This window comes from Cervus canadensis, chromosome 11 (assembly GCF_019320065.1).
Source record: "Cervus canadensis isolate Bull #8, Minnesota chromosome 11, ASM1932006v1, whole genome shotgun sequence".
In the NCBI taxonomy this organism is placed as follows: domain Eukaryota; kingdom Metazoa; phylum Chordata; class Mammalia; order Artiodactyla; family Cervidae; genus Cervus; species Cervus canadensis.
In genome coordinates, this window is record NC_057396.1 from 51,686,034 (window position 1) to 51,703,050 (window position 17,017).

Consider the following 17,017-nt stretch of genomic DNA (forward strand, 5'->3'; position numbering starts at 1 on the left):
TGGGTTAAATGAAGTGCATTATTAAAATTGATCTATTTTTTAAAAGAACTATTTTAAATGTAGGCCACTGTATATGTTGTCATTTAGTCGCTAAGTTGTGTCTGACTCTTTGCGACCCAGGAGGGACTGCATTAAATTTCGATTGGTCTGGAGTCTCTGCCCAGCAGCTCTGGGATTTCTGGGTCGGTGTGGTCCCTTTTGGCTGGGGAAGCCTGAGCGGGCTTCCTGGAGGAGGTGGTCCCAGCTGAGCCCTGAGGGCAGGTGGCATTTCTGTCTGGACTTGGTGTGGCATCTGTCTTCACTGGGCTGTGAGAACTGAGTGTGTGGCCCCGGGTGGCGAGGCCCGAGGCTCAGTCCTTCACAGCCGTCAGGAGCACCTCGTGGGTTTGGGACTCAGGCCTGGTTGCTGCAGGGGCTCCCGTGGGCTCCCCACGGGGGGCTTGCTCCCTGACGCTGCCTCACCCCCACCTCACAGGAGCGCCTGGCCCAGCTGGCCCGCGAGGACGCAGAGCGGGAGCTGAAGGAGAAGGAGGAGGCTCGGAGGAAGAAGGAACTCCTGGAGCAGATGGAGAGGGCCCGCCACGAGCCCATCAATCACTCGGACATGGTGGACAAGATGTTTGGCTTCCTGGGGGCTTCGGGTGGCCTGCCAGGCCAGGAGGGCCAGGCTCCTAGTGGCTTCGAGGTACCAGGCTGGGGAAGGAGCTGGGATAGACCCTAGCAGGCCTAGTGGGCCTGGAAAGGTGGCCTTCCCTCCCCTTATGCCACTTTGTGTTAAAGTCCACCTGGTCCCCTCTGAGCGGAAGGCAGCAGTGATGATCTGGGACAGGGACCACAGGTCCCAGGCCCTGTCCAGCCACCAGCCTGCAGTGTGACCTTGGGCCAGCCACTGTCCCCCTCCAAGGCCGTTCACAAACCTTTATTCGTTTGTGTGTTGAGGACCCACCATGCACTGGGCTCTGTCTCGGGAGTGAACCGGATGGACAGACCCCTACACTCCTGGAGGAAGAGCTGGCCCCTCAGGGACCGGCTGGGAGCCCCTAGCTCAGCCCCAGGTCTGCTCCCATGGCAGGGAACCCCTCTCCTCCCTCCAGGACCTGGAGCGCGGGCGGAGGGAGATGGTGGAAGAGGACTTGGATGCAGCCCTGCCCCTGCCCGACGAGGACGAGGAAGATCTCTCCGAGTATAAATTCGCCAAGTTCGCTGCCACTTACTTCCAGGGCACGACCACGCACACCTACACCCGGCGGCCACTCAAGCAGCCACTGCTGTACCACGACGATGAGGGTGATCAGCTGGTGAGGGCTGGGACCGTCTGTGCGGGCAGCATGGGTGCGGAGGGGCAGGGGCCCTGGTGTGCAGGGACCAGGGCTGACTTCACCATGCTGGCGTCCAGCCTGGGGCAGATCACAGCGCAAGGCCCGGAGAACACCCAGAGGCACTCAGCTCAGTGGTCCTCCTCTGGTGGGGGGTGGGTTGGGGTTCTCTAGCCTCTCCCCAGCTGTGGATCATTTTGATGGCTTTGGTAACATCCTGTGCTCGGGCTTTCTGAGTGGCATGGCTCTGCCTCCCAGGCGGCCCTGGCAGTCTGGATCACCATCCTCCGGTTCATGGGGGACCTCCCGGAGCCCAGGTACCACACGGCCATGAGTGATGGCAGCGAGAAGATTCCAGTGATGACCAAGATTTACGAGACCCTGGGCAAGAAGACCTACAAGAGGGAGCTTCAGGCTCTGCAGAGCGAGGGTGAGGTGAGTCCCAGGTGCCAGGTGGCCATGGTCCCACCCAGGCCATCCCCAGCCTTAAGGTCTTCAGCAGAAGGACATACAAAAACTTGCCTCTACCTCACCCCCCCTGACCTTTGACCTGCTCTGTCTACTCCTGAGAATGAATGTGTGAGCGCTGTCTAGACTGTAGAGTGCTGACCACTGTTGAGGCCATGTGGCAAGTGCAGATTTTGAAATAGGCTTTGCAGTCAGAGCCAGCTTTCATCTGGACTTGTTAGGGGGTGGTTTGTGGGTTACTGTACTTCTCAGAGTCTGTTTTCCCATCTGCCACTTGACTGATGGTGGGCTGGAGGGGCAAGGTAAGGTATATGTTGTAAATGTTAGTGTGGGCTTGAGCTAATTCTAGATACATTGTCAGCTGCTCTTGTCTTATTTATGGGCCAGTCACTTGACCTTGACCCTTGTTTGTCCTGCAGGCCCAGCTCCCTGATGGGCAAAAGAAGAGCAGTGTGAGGCACAAGCTGGTGCACTTGACCTTGAAAAAGAAGTCCAAACTGACAGAGGAGGTGAGAGCAGACCCTGCACAGTCTTGGTGGCCTAGACTGGGCTTGGGACCCACAGGGACAGGAATGGATCCTGCCTGTCCTCAGGGGACTGGGGTGGCTGGCAGGACAGTGTTAGGTGTGATCAGGCAGACAGGATGCAAGGAAGAGGGCGCTGTGCTCAGTCAGGGGCCAGTCAGGGGGCTTCCTGGAACAGGGGCCATAGGATGGTGGGAGGGAAGACCTTTCTTGCCAGGGCATGGACTCACTGCGTCTGATCCAGGGACTTTTTAACTGATGAAAACATTTCTGTGGGTTAAGAGTATCCTTGGGGGCATTAACACTATTAGTTTGTTTGAATTCATTCATTTAGTCACCATGTGTTTTCTGAGCACCGTCCTGGCCCCTTGCTCCAGGACTGTCCAGGCTGCGAGCGCTGACAGACACGAAGGCATTCATGGTGCAGAGGGACTGGCTCCTCCAAGCCTCTGCTTTTGTGCACTCTGGTCCCTCTGCCTAAAATTCTGCCTTCCTCTTCTGTGCTTTGGGGTCACCTCCTCCAGGAAGCCTTCCCCAAGACAGGCTCAGGCTGCTTCTCTGGGACTTTCTGAGCCTGCCTTGCCTTTGTCTTCCTCTTGTTCCCTGTCCGAGGCTCCAGTCCGGTCTGATAGCTTCATAGCCCCAGATTTGAATCCCAGCTCTGCTCCATAGCCAAGGCACCCAGAGAAGAAAAACGCCTGTTAGTGGGTTCCTAGGATGATGGCCTGAGATGCTGACTGTGGGTGCTCAGCAGACATGAGGCCCTCTGGAGCCCTTCCTGTCTGCAGGGGCATGCTCCCACCACTCACCTCTCACCTGCTCCGTGTCTCTGGGCACAGGGTGGGGCTGGTGCTGTGGGCTGTGGGGAACCTGAGAAGTCCATTTGAAAGAACCCAGGCCTGAGGCTGTTCGCATGGGGCCAGGGTGTTAATGATGGGTGATGGTGGTGCCTGGAATGTGGGTAGACTCTGGCTGTCGGAGTGGTGTGCAGCCCATCTTAGAGAGCTAGGGATCCCATCAGGGGTCAGAGGAGCAGCCCCTGCCCTGGCTGGGGGGACCTCCCTGTGGGGAGCGCTGTCGGGGAGACTGCAGAGGAGCCTTGTCCTCAGAAGGGGGTGGCTCCAGGCCAGCGCCCCCCAGCTGTGTGGGCCAGGCGTTGACCCAGCATCTGTCCTGCACAGGCCAGCGGTATGACAGTACTGAGGAGCCAGCTCTCTGGCCACTCCCAGGGTTCTGCTTTCTGGGGGAGTGGGCAGACTCAGGCAAGCAGGAGAGCCCTGTTTGAGCCTCCACCCTCTCCTGTGTCCCAGGTGACCAAGAGACTGCATGACGGGGAGTCCACGGTGCAGGGCAACAGCATGCTGGAGGACCGGCCCACCTCCAACCTGGAGAAGCTGCACTTCATCATTGGCAATGGCATCCTGCGGCCAGCACTCCGGTCAGCGCCTGAGGGCAGGGGCTCAGGGAGGGGGCAGCTGGTAGGGGGAGCCATCCTGCTCTTTCAGCCCCACAAGGCTTTGGGGGGCAGAATCGTGGCTCCATCACTTTAGCAAGTGATTAAGCCAAGCAGGCCTGGGTTTAGCTCTGCTGGTTGTGTGATCTTGGTAGAGTGACTTTATCTTTGCAAGCTTCAGTTTCCTCCTCTGTCAAGATGAAATAATAATAGTACCTGCCTTGTAGGCTTGTGGGCAGATAAAACTATGGCAAGTGTGACCTAGGACCTCTATAGTGGGCACTCAGTAAATGGTAGCTGTTGGCTATTAGCATTGTCTGTGTGTAACTCATCCCTGCCGGCACCTTCAGTGCACCCAGCCCAGGCCTGTGGTCAGGGTTACTGTGGTCAGAAGGCATCATGCACATGCCTCCTTCCCCACCCAGGCCCAGGAGAGGCCTTTGCTTGGGTCCCTGGGGTGTTGTGGAGGAGCTGGGATGGTCTGTGACTTTTCAGGAGCAATTAAGGAATCAACTCAGCTGCATCAGTGGCGGGAAAACACAGTTTCTCTGAGAATTCCATCTGCACAGATGTCTGGTTAGGAGAGCCAACCATGAACTCATGTGTGTTGGCTGGGAGAACAGCAGGATGGGGTGGGTGGGAGGTCAAGTATTTTACCAATAGGAGACAGGAGGTCCAGAGAAGGGAAGAGGTTTGCCCAGGGGTCACTGGCCTCTCTTTCATTGCTCCTTGAGGCCAGTTACTACCTTGCTCACCAGAGATGTAGCACTCGGGGCTGTTAGCCCCTGGGAAGAAAAGGTAATTGCCCAACGTATGGTTAAGGGTCAAGAATTTACCTCCCAATTAATTTCACCATCAGACCTTAAGTGGTGCTTCTAAATAACACAGTTCCAGGAGCCCTGGGCTGATCAGAATGCTCGGGTGCCAACTCCCTGAGGGTCCACGACTAATCCCCCCGCTTCTCTTGACCTCCATCTCTCTGCTCAGAAAGTGAACAGGGTCAGGGCTTCCAGCTACTGGTCTGTGACAAGATGGGGAAAATAAGGATGTTTCTAAATTTGATTTATTTAAAACAACGGTTCTTTGTTCTGAGGTTTTGCCTTACCTACATTTGGATATTAAAACTACCTTCATTTTATAAAATGATTGTGATATAGATAGTGGGCAGGTGCTGTGTATTTGGTGGGTTTTAAATGTCCTTATTTGTCATTATAAGTTGATGACAAATAAATTATAAGCTATTCAACTTAGTAAGTTAGTAACTTCCAGAATTTATTTTGAAGTTGTATGGGTCTGTGAGCTCTCAAAATTGGGGAGACACTGAATTAGAAACCTGCCCTTCTAAGAGAGAACAGCAGTGAGTGCCCCCTGGTGGTTACCGCATGATGGTGGGTCCAGCCTTTGGCCCTGAATGGACAGGCAGCATCTTAAGGCTGCAGCTAGGCTGGCATCTTTCGGGGGTTTACTGTGCTGGGCATTGTGCCAGGGGCTGTATAAGCCTTGGCTCATTTTTCTTCACAACAATCTTATAAGGAGGGTGCTATCATTTCCCTGTAAAATGAAAACAACACAAAACAAAAAACTACCTACATTGATTTTATCTGATTACAAAAGCAATGCATGTATTCTCACTCACTCAGTCATGTCTGACTCTTTGTGACCCCCATGGCCTGCCAGTCCACCAGGCTCCTCTGCCCATGGAATTTTCAAGGCAAGAATACTGGAGTGGGTTGCCATTTCCTCCTTCAGGGGATCTTCCTGACCCAGGGATCAAAAGTAACACATGGCCAATTAAATATTCAAACATACAGAAACATATCAAGAGAACATCAAAGTCCCTACTCATTTCCTCCCCCAGAGAAACTCCCCAAATGTTTTTCCCATTTCCTGCTCTGCTGGTTTCCATTAGTGGAAGTTGTATCTGCTGCTGTGACTGTGGGTTGGGCTCGGAGGTGAACTCACCTGCCCAGGCCACACAGCTTGGTGAGGGGCGAGGGAGGGGAATGGAGCCTGTGTTTCCCATCAGAGTGGTCACCACTGACCATGGCCCTATGCCCAGGGTAGGGTGTGCACCACCCTGTGGACTGGGGGCCCTGGACTCTGGATTGGAGTCAGGCATGAACATGCTTCATGTCTGATGAGCCTGTCTCCTCCAAAGCCAGACCCTCCCCAGAGCCCTGGGCTCAGCCTTCCCCACCTGGTCCCACACTGACCACCCTCCTCCTGGGTCATCCCTGGCAAGTGGGGGAGTAGGCATCTCACCTGCTGCTGGATGGAGGGTGGGCTTTCCGTCTGAGACAGTCTCTCTCCCTTCCTTGTACCCTACTCTGCTTAGGGATGAGATCTACTGCCAGATCAGCAAGCAGCTCACTCATAACCCCTCCAAGAGCAGCTATGCCCGGGGCTGGATCCTCGTTTCTCTCTGCGTGGGCTGCTTCGCCCCCTCTGAGAAGTTCGTTAAGGTAGGGGAGGCTTTTGGCCTCCAGGGATGGGAAGGGGAACTGGGCCCAGTCTCTGGTGTCAAGGAGCCGAGCACTGAGAAGCATCTCAGAGGGCAGAGGGGCTTGGCAGTGAGGTCCTGCCCAGGTCATCTCCTCCCAGACCTCCCTGCCTCTGCAGGGCCCATCTTCCTGGCCCTCCTCCTAGGCACCCACCACTGCACTTCTGTCTCCCCTGGCCCCGTTTGATTTATGCAGATGCTGTGTTTGACAGCAGTATCTCCTGGACCTTCCACACGCTGGTCTGAAGCACTTCAGTTCATCTCAGGCTCTTTTGTGACCCTGGGTGCCAGGCTCTGGGTGCTGGGGACCCAGCACAGAGGCAGAGCAGCTGACAGCTGGATCAGCCCAGCTGGTCAGCACTATGAGGAGTGGAGGGTCAGGGAGGTGGACCCTGGAGGAAGAGGAGCAGTTAAGCTGGGTGCAGGGCAGGGGTGATGTGTGGGGTGAGGCCGGAGGCATGGCTGAGACTAGAAAGGCCTGGATCGTGGCAGCCTTTTTGCCAGCATGAGGTACATGGACTTGATCTATAGGGCAGTGGGGAGCCCTGGGAAGCTGAAGAGGGGCATTAATGGAGGTGTCCCCAGGAGCAGGTTCTGAGTGTGGGTGGAGGAACCAGAGGCAGGAGACCTGGGAAAGTTGCTGATGGTCCAGGTGTTACTGACCTGGGTCTATGCACCTTTTAATCAATAGAAGTTGATAAGAGGCCAGACATGAAATTCAGGCAAGGCTTTACTGAGGCTGGTGCTGCACTACAAGGGAGCAAGAACAAGAAATGTGTGCCCTTGCTTGCTCCCTGGCTCCTTAAATGAGGTGAGGGTGGGATGGATTGGTGGGTCAGATCAGAGGTTGTCTGCCCACCCCCTCAGTGGTGGTGCTGTCTGTAGGGCTCATGGAAGAGTCCCTGCCTCTGCTCCCAACAGCTCAGAAATGGCAGTTGGTTTGTGGCCTTTTTGTATCTTATTATTCATAATTGCTCCCACTGCACCTGTGCAGTTATTTTTGGTCCCTTTTGGTTTCTTTGAATTTTGTTGCTCAAGGAGATATTTGTCTAGGTGCAAGCAGTCCAGTAAAGGGTCCCAGGTCCCAGCCTATCAGCCTGTCTCACAGGTGGGGAGGCCGAGGGAGGCTGGAGTGGGGTCCCCTGAGTCGGTCCTCTGTCCATAGTACCTGCGGAACTTCATCCATGGGGGACCCCCTGGCTACGCCCCATACTGTGAGGAGCGACTCAGGAGGACCTTTGTCAATGGGACACGGACACAGCCACCCAGCTGGCTGGAGCTGCAGGTGCGACCCCCGGGCGTGTGTGCTTGTGTGTGTGTGCTTGTGTGACCAGTACACCCCAGGGCCCTAGAAACGTTTCCTGCTCTGGGATTCTGTGGTCTTTCAAGCTCACACTCTCGAGTTCTGGAGTCTCAAGCCTCTGGAACAGGAAAGCCCCCTGTGGGCAATGACTCCATCTGCTGGGTTAATAGTCAACGTGACTTGGGGGGGTGTTCCTCTGTGTCTCAGTGGCTTCATCTGCAGCATGGCAATGAAAATGTCACTTCACAGGGTCTTGTGATGGTTACATGACAGGAGGACAGGCGTCCCTGGCACCTGCCAAAGCCTGACCACCCGGCCAGCCCTAGTGCCCCAGCTCAGGGACCCTGCAGGTCCTTTCAGGGTGGGGAGCACAGCAGGGCTCCCTGGGCACCTGTGACCAGGGACAGGCAATGTGCTGTGGGACTTTTAGGTCTGAGGGCTCCATCTCCAGAGGGAGCTGGGAGCCCAGAGGGAATGAGATGTTCTGAAGTGAAAGGATTCCCACACAGCCTCTTGGGTCACTTTCAGGCCACCAAGTCCAAGAAGCCCATCATGCTGCCTGTGACGTTCATGGACGGGACCACCAAGACGCTGCTGACGGACTCAGCGACCACGGCCAAGGAGCTCTGCAATGCGCTGGCCGACAAGATCTCGCTCAAGGACCGCTTCGGGTTCTCCCTCTACATTGCCCTGTTTGATAAGGTGAGGCCAGTCCGGAACCCCTCCTCCTGGAACCCCCAGGCCACCCCCCAGCTCCCACCCCAGTGCTGCCACCTACTGGCTCGGGTGCCCTTGCACGGTTACTGACCTTCCAGGGCCTCAGTTACCTCCTCCATAAACCAGTGGGAACCCTGGCCCTGCCCCAGCTCCTTAGGATCATGGAGGGATCCTACGCACCTCAAGAGAAACCCAACTATATGATGGAGATTGAAGCCCGGGGCTTGCTGCACGCATGTGTGCCCAGGTGGATCCAACCCTCTGCTGATGACAGAGAAAGAACATGGTGGAGAGAGAGCCACTGGCTCTGAGATTCAGTTTTCCTGTTTGCAAATGGACTTATGATTCCTTATCAGGAATGGTAGTTTCTTTACACTTGTTTCAGACCACCTAGACCTAGAGTGTGTGTCTCGCGGGGTGCGTGTCGGCCTGGAGCCTTCTCTGCTGAGCTGGGCCTTGTTGTTGGTTCATTGCTAAGTCATGATTGACTCTGTGAGACCCTATTGGCTGTGACCCACCAGGCTCCTCTGTCCATGGGATTTGCCAAGGCAAGAATACTAGAGTGGGCTGCCATTTCCTTTTCTGAGGAATCTGCCGTTTCCTTCTCCAGGGGATCTTCCTGATCCAGGGATTGAACTTGCATCTCTTATGTCTCCTGCATTGGCAGGTGGATTCTTTACCACTGAGCTACCAGAGAAGCTGAGCTGGGCCTGGATGTGGGTGACTTTTGCCTGCACACCCAGGATCACCACGGACAGCAGAGATGCCCCCCACCCCCCATCCTAGCAGGTCCAGTGGTAGCAACATGTTTTCTGATGCCATTTCTCTCACCAACAGACACCTTCTGCGTTTTCAGTGACCATGTGCCCACCAGAGTTTCACAAAAAGCTTCCATTAGGAAATAGGAATCCCCCAGTGGCTGTGCCAGCTCAGTGCCTGTGTTGGGATGCAGGGGCTCCCCCCTGCTGGTCTGCCTCCTGGGTGACCTGGGTGACCTCCTTGCCCTGAGCCTTGGTTTTCCATCTGAACCAGAACAGCTGTTGCAGTTGATGGCTCCTTGCAGTCCTTCCCTGCCTGTCCACCCTTCTGCTGGCTGACTTCCAGCCCTGTGCCCGCAGGTGTCCTCCCTGGGCAGTGGCAGCGACCACGTCATGGACGCTATCTCCCAGTGTGAGCAGTATGCCAAGGAGCAGGGCGCCCAGGAGCGCAACGCCCCGTGGAGGCTCTTCTTCCGCAAGGAGGTCTTCACGCCCTGGCACAACCCCTCAGAAGACAACGTGGCCACTAACCTCATCTACCAGCAGGTGGTGCGAGGGGTCAAGTTTGGGGAGTACAGGTGTGAGAAGGTGAGTGAGAACTAATTTTCTGGCTGAGCTTGCTTGGTTCTTAGTTGCCTGTTTGCTGAATTTGGGTGAGTATTGCTATCCCTGACTCACCATCGGTGAATGGGGAGGTTAGCCACATGGAGGCGGGGTGTCATCTAGGCTCCTCTTAGATTTAACACCAACCCCGTAGGCTGGGAAAGATTGAAGGCAGGAGGAGAAGGGGGCGACAGAGGATGAGATGGTTGGATGGCATCACTGAGTCGATAGACATGAGTTTGAGCAAACTCCGGACAGTGATGGACAGGGAAGCCTGACAGGCTACAGTCCACAGGGTCAGACATGACTGAAGTGGCTGAGCCTGGCACACAGGAGTGAGGGCTTTGAAGAATAGCCTGAATTCGCCTGTGGGAGGTGTTCCTGCCCTGCTGCGGTGACCGCATGGCACAGAGTACGTGCTTCACAACTCGCTGTATTGTTCTTTTTTATCACTATCAAATCATTTTATTTATTTGGTTATTTATTTATATTGGAGTATATTTGATTTACAATGTTGTGTTAGAGTCAGGTTTATAGCAAAGTGATTTAGTTATACGTGAACATATATTCATTCTTCTTTGGATTCTTTCCCCATATAGCTTATTACAGAGTATTGATAGAACTCTCTGTGCCATATAGTAGATCCTTATTGATTATCTATTTTATTAATACATGTACTAGTGTATATATGTTAATCCCAACCTCCAAATTTATCCCATGCTCTTTTCCTCTTTGGTAACCTGAAATTTGTTTTCGAAGTCAGTGTGTCTGTTTCTGTTTTATAAATAAGTTCATTTGTATAATTTTTCTTAGATTCCACATATAAGAGATATCATATGATATTTGTCTTTTGTTGACTTACTTAGTATGATAATCTCTTGGTCCATCCATGTTGCTGCAAATGGCATTATTTCATTCTTAATGGTTTCATTCTTAATGGTTGAGTAATATTTCATTGTGGGGCTTTCCAGATGGCTCAGTGGTAAAGAATCCACCTGCCAAGCAGGAGACGTGGGTTTGATCCCTGGTTTGGGAAGATGCCCTGAAGAAAGAAATGGCAATCTATTCCAGTATTCTTGCCTGGGAAATCCTATGGACAGAGGATCCTGATGGGCTACAGTCCATGAGGGTTGCAAATGAGTCGGACACAACTTAGCAATGAAACAACAACAATATTCTTTTGTGTATATATATGCATGACATATTCTTGGGCTTTTTTGGTGGCTCAGATGGTAAAGAATCTGCCTGCAGTGTGGGAGACCTGAGTTTGATCCCTGGGTTGGGAAGATCCCCTGGAAAAGGGAATGGCTACCCAGTCCAGTATTCTTGCCTGAAGAATTCCATGGACAGAGGAGCCTGGCTGGCTACAGTCCATGGGGTTGTAGAGAGGCAGACATGACTGAGCAACTAACACTTTCATTTTCACGACATATTCTTTATCCATTTCTCTGTCAATGGACATTTAGGTTTCTTCCATGTCTTGGCTATTATAAACAGTGCTACAGTGAACACTGGGGCACATATATCTTTTCAAAGTATGATTTTCTCTGGATATATGCCCAGGAGTGAGATTGCTAGATCACATGGTAGTTCTAATTTTAGTTTTTAAAAGACCTGTCTTACTGTTTCCATAGTGTGCTGTGCTTAGTTGTTAATAGCTATGCCAAATTTACATCCCCATCAGAAGTGTAGGAGGGTTCCCTTTTCTCCATATCCTCGCCAGCATTTATTATTTGTAGACTTTTCGAATATGGCCTTTCTGATTGGGTGTGAGGTGATACTTCATTGTAGTTTTGATTTGCATTTCTATGATATGATTAGTGATATTGACCATCATTCACGTGCTTTTTGACCATCTGTATGTCTTTGGAGAAATATCTATTTAGATCATCTGCCCATTTTTTGATTAGGTTGTTTGTTTGCTACTGAGTTGCGTGGGTTGTTTTTACATATTGGAGATTAATTCCTTGTTGGTTGCATTGTTTGCAAATATTTTCTCCCATTCTCTGTTATCTTTTTGTTTTGTTGGTGATTTCCTTTGCTGTGCAAAAGCATTTGAATTTCCTACGTGTTTATTTTTGTTCTTATTTTCACTACTCTAGGAGATGGATTGGAAAAGATATTGCCGCAATTTATGTCACAGAATGTTCTGCCTATCTTTTCCTCCAAGAGTTTTATAGTATCCAGTCTTACATTTAGGTCTTTAATCCATTTTGAGCTTATATTTGTGTATGGTATTAGAGAATGTTTTAATTTCATTCCTTTACATGGAGCTGTCCAGCTTTCCCAACACCATTTATTGAAGAGACTGTCTTTTCTCCATTGTATAGTTTTGCCTCCTTTGTCATACATTAGTTGACCATAGGTTCCTGGGTTTATTTCTGGACTTTCTATCATGTTCCACTGATCTATATTTCTATTTGTGTGCCAGTACCATACTGTTTAAGGAGAAGGCAATGGCAACCCACTCTAGTACTCTTTGCCTGGAGAATCAATCCCAGGGACGGGGGAGCCTGGTGGGCTGCCATCTATGGGGTCGCTCAGAGTTGGACACGACTGATGTGACTTAGCACCATACTGTTTTGACTGTAGCTTTGTAGTAAATAGTCTGAAGTCAGACAGCCTGATTCCTCCAGCTCTGTTTTCTTTTTTCTCAAGATTGCTTTGGCTATTCGGGTTCTTTTGTGTCTCTATACAGATTTCAAAGGTTTTTATCTTAGTTCTGTGAAAAATGCCATTGGTAATTTGAGAGGGATTGCATTGAATCCATAGATTAACTTGGACAGTATAGACATTTTGACAATATTGGTTCTTCTAATCCAAGAACATGGTATATCTTTCCATCTGTTTATGTCGCCTTCAGTTTCTTTCATCAACATTTTATAGTTTTCAGAGTACAGGATTTTTGCCTCCTTACATAGGTCTATTCCTGGGTATTTTATTGTTTTTGATGTGATGATAAATGGGATTGTTTCCTTAATTTCTCTTTCTGATTTTTGTTGTTAGTGTATAGAAATGCCGGATATTTCTGCATATTAATTTTGTAGCCTAGAACTTTACCAAGTTCATTCATGAGCTCTAGTAGTTTTCTGGTAGCATCTTTAGGATTTTCCGTGTACAGTAGGTCCCCTACATTTGAACGAGTTCTGTTCTGAGAGTGCATCCATGAGTCTAATTTGTTTATGTCTGACAGTTATCCTCGGTATCCAACTAACACAATCAGCTATATAGTACTGTACTATAATAGTCTTATAGTACTTTTCACACAAATAATACATAAAAGACAACAAAATAAAACATTTCTAATCTTGCATGTAGTAACTTAAAAGTACAGTACAACAGCTGGTATAGAGAGGCTGGCATTGAGTAAACGGGCAAGAAGGTTATTGACTGGAGGAGGGAGAGGAGGTGGGAGATGGTAGAGCTGACGGATCACCAGCACTGGGAGGTGGAAGCAAGCTGCAGTCTCACTCGCGTCTGACGCTGACGGCAGGTTCTGGCTCCTTGCTGGATTCAATTCTATCTACCTTCTTGAAGAAACGATCCAGTGATGTCTGGATCTTTTTTCTCATCATAGTGACACAGTGTCCCTGGATTGCATTCTAAACAGCAGCTGCAAGCTTCATGCACTGTTCTGTGCTTAGGTTCTGTGCCTCAAAACTGATAGTGCCTCCTCAAATACAGAAGACCTTGCCATCCCCTGTGTCGTGAATCTGTTTGGTTACTTCTTCCTCTAGTCTCTCTTTGTCCTTTGTCTGGGCCTCCAGTTCCATCAGGTCTTCATTAGTAAACTTGTGTTGCATAGCAAGGTGTTCAACGCAGTCATCCTCTTGCAGATCTAGCTTGAAATAAATATACTGTACTCTATACAGTACTGTGCAGTCACGGACACAAACGCCAGCCCCTTGTAGAGGGTGCACTCACGTGACAATGTATGCCAGATACACGAACTGACTTATGTGCCTGGACATGCAAACACGTTTACACCTTTGAAAGTTCACAACCTGAAGGTTCGTATGTAGGGGACTTACTGTATAGTATCATACCGTATGCAAACAGTGACTATTTTACTTCTTTTTCAATTTGGATTCCTTTTATCTCTGTTTCTTCTCTGACATGGCTACAACTTCCAAAACTACATTGAAGAAAAGTGGCAAGAGCCGACATCCTTCTCTAGTTCTTGGTCTTAAAGGAAATACTTTCAGTTTTTCACCATGGTGAAGGATGTTAGCTGTGGTTTTGTCATATATGGCCTTTGTTATGTTGAGTTAGTTTCTCTCTATGCCCACTTTCTGGAGAGTTTTTATCACATATGGCTGTTGAATTCTGTCAAAAGCTTTTCCTGCTTGTATGAGGTTGATCGTATTGTTTTTATTATTCAGTTTTCTGCATGTAGTAGGTTGATCATATTGATTTGCCAATATTGAAGAATTTTTGCATCCCTGGGATAAATCTCACTTGATCATGGTGTATGATCCTTTTACTGTAGTGTTGAATTTGGTTTGCTTGTATTTTGCTGAGGGTTTTTGTGTCTGTGTTCATCAGTGATTTTCTTTTTTTTGGTGATATCTTTGTCTGATTTTGGCATCAGGGTGATGGTGGCCTGATAGAATGAATTTGGGAGTGTTGTTTCCTCTGCAATTTTTTGAAACAGTTTCAGAAATATAGATGTTAATCCTTCTCTAAATGTTTGATAGAATTAGTCTATGAAGGCATCTGGTCCTGGATTTTTTGTTTGTTTGAAGTTTTTAAATCACAGTTTCCATGTCAGTACTTGTGATTGGTCTGTTCGTATTTTCTATTTCTTCTAGGTTCAGTTCTGGACAATTGTACATCTCTAAGAATTTGTCCATTTCCTCTAGATTGTCCATTTTATTGGCATATAGTTGCTTGTAGTAGTCTCAAAATACTTTGTGTTTCTGTGGTATTGTAATTTCTCCTTTTTCATTTCTAATTTTACTGATTCGCCCCCTCTCCCTTTTTTTCTTGACGAGTCTGGATAAAGGTTTATCAGTCTTATCTTTTTGAAGATCTTTGGGATTATTTTCTTTGTCTCTATGTCATTTATTTCTACTCTGATCTTTATGATTTTCTTCCTACTAACTTTAGGCTCTGTTCTTCTTTCTCTAGTTGCTTTTGGTGTAATGTTAGATCGTTTATTTGAGATTTTTCTTTTTATGTGATGTAAGATTGTATTGTATGAACTTCCTTCTTAGAATAGTTTTGCTGCATTCCACAGGTTTTGGATTATCATGTTTTTGTTTTCATTTGTCTCTAGGAATTTTTTGATTTCCCCTTTGATTTCTCTGTTGATTATTTAGTAGCATATTGTTTATCCTCCATGTGTTTGTGTTTTTTTTACAATTTTTTTTTCTTGTTGCTGATTTCTAATTTCATAGCTTTATGGTCAGAAAAGATGCTTGATGTGATTTCACTTTTTATTTATTAAGGCTAGCTTTATGGCCCAGCATGTGATCTACCCTGGAGAATGTTCTGTGTACACTTGAAAAGAATGTGCATTTGCTGCTTTTGGGTGAAATGCTTTATAAATATCAGTTAAGTCCACCTGGTCTAACGTGTCATTTAAGACCTGTGTTTCTTTATTGATTTCCTGCCTGGATGATCTGTCCATTGATGTAAACGGGGTGTTAAAGTCCTCCACTATTATTGTGTTACTGTCAATACATTCTTTTATGGCTGTTAGCATTTTCTTTATATATTGAGGTGCCCCTATGTTGGGTGCATATATATTTATAGTAGTTTCTTCTTGGATTGGTTCCTTGGTCATTATGTAGTGTCCTCCTTTGTCTTTTATAACAGTCTTTATTTTAAAGCCTATTTTGTCTAAGAGGAGTGTTACTACTCTAGCTTTCTTTTGCTGTTTATTTGCATGGAATGTGGTTTTTTTCATCCCCTTATTTTCAGTCTGTGTATGTCCCTACATCTAAAGTGGGTTTCTTGTAGACAGAATATACATGGGTCTTAGTTTAGTTTGGTATCCATTCAGCTAGTGTATGTCTTTTGGTTGTAGCATTTAATTCATTTTCATGTAAGGTAATTACCAATATGTATGCTCTTATTGGGGCTTCCCAGGTGGTGATAGTGGTAAAGAACCTGCCTGCCAATGCAGGAGATGTAAGAGACACTGGTTCAGTCTCTGGGTTGGGAAGATCCCCTGGAGGAGAGCATGGCGACCTATTCCAGTATTCTTGCCTGAAGAATCCCATGGGCAGAGGAGCTTGGCAGGCTACAGCCCATAGTGTCGCAAAGAGTTGGACACAACTGAAGTGACTTAGCACTCACTTACGCATGTTCTTACTGCCGTTTTGTTAATTGTTTTGGGATTGTTTTTGTAGTTCTTGCTTCTTCTCTTCCTCTTTTGTTCTCTCCTCTTGTGATTTGATGACTATATTTAGTGTTGTGTTTAGATTCCTTTTTCCTTTTTGTGTGTGTATCTATTGTAGATTTTTGGTTTGTGGTTACCATGAAGTTTCAATATAGCAGTCTACATGTATCCAAGATTGTTTTAAGTTGCTGATCACTTAATTTCAAATGCATTTCTAATATCCTGCATTTGTACCCTCTTCTCACAATTGCTGGGTTTGATACCATCTTTGTGTGTGAATGATGTCCTACCTTTACTGTATGTTTGCTTCTACCGGTGAGCTTTCCCAGTCATTATTTTCTTGTTTCTAGTTGTAGACTTTTCTGTCTAGAGAAGTTTCTTTAGCATTTGTTGCAAAGTTAGTCTGGTGGTGCTGAATTCTCCTAGCTTCTACTTGTCTGTGAAGCTTTTGATTTCTCCCTCGAATATGAATAAGAGCCTTGCTGAGTACTCTTGTTTGTAGGTTTTTCCGTTTCAGCACTTTAAATATATTGTGCCACTCCCTTCTGGCCTGCAGAGTTTCTGCTGAAAAATCAGCTGATAACATTATGGGTATTCCTTTGTATGTTATTTGCTGCTTTCCCCTTGTTGCTTTTAATATTTTCTTTTTGTCTTCAATTTTTGTCAGTATATTAATATGTATCAGCATGTTCTTCCCTGAATTTATTCTGTATGGGACTTTTTGCTTCCCATGGACTTGAGTGGCTGTTTCCTTTCCTGTATTTGAGAAGTTTCCACCTGTTATCTCTTCAAATATATTCTCAGCCCTTTCTCTCCCTCTTCTCCTCCTGGGACCCCTATAATGTGAATGTTAGTGTGTTTAATGTTGTCTTAGAGGTCTCTTAAACTGTCCTCATTTCTTTTTTTTTTTAATTCTTTCTGTTCCATGGCAGTGATTTTCACCTTTATGTCTCCTGGCTCACTTATCCTTTCTTCTGCTTCATTCTATTTTTTCCTCCTAGTGTATTTTTCATTTCAGTTATTGTTCAT

The 17,017-nt window shown here is 48.1% G+C and overlaps 1 protein-coding gene across 8 annotated transcripts in view; it reads left to right on the plus strand.

Moving 5' to 3' along the window:
* MYO7A (myosin VIIA) overlaps positions 1-17,017 on the plus strand; it is a 103,958-nt gene that overhangs the window by 60,678 nt on the left and 26,263 nt on the right. For all 8 annotated transcript variants that reach the window (XM_043481904.1, XM_043481905.1, XM_043481907.1 and 5 more), the window contains 9 exons: positions 476-685; positions 1,095-1,298; positions 1,575-1,751; positions 2,204-2,293; positions 3,619-3,746; positions 6,097-6,223; positions 7,427-7,546; positions 8,093-8,266; positions 9,400-9,627. In XM_043481904.1, coding sequence (XP_043337839.1) covers positions 476-685; positions 1,095-1,298; positions 1,575-1,751; positions 2,204-2,293; positions 3,619-3,746; positions 6,097-6,223; positions 7,427-7,546; positions 8,093-8,266; positions 9,400-9,627 — 1,458 coding nt within the window. The remainder of the gene's footprint in view (positions 1-475; positions 686-1,094; positions 1,299-1,574; positions 1,752-2,203; positions 2,294-3,618; positions 3,747-6,096; positions 6,224-7,426; positions 7,547-8,092; positions 8,267-9,399; positions 9,628-17,017) is intronic.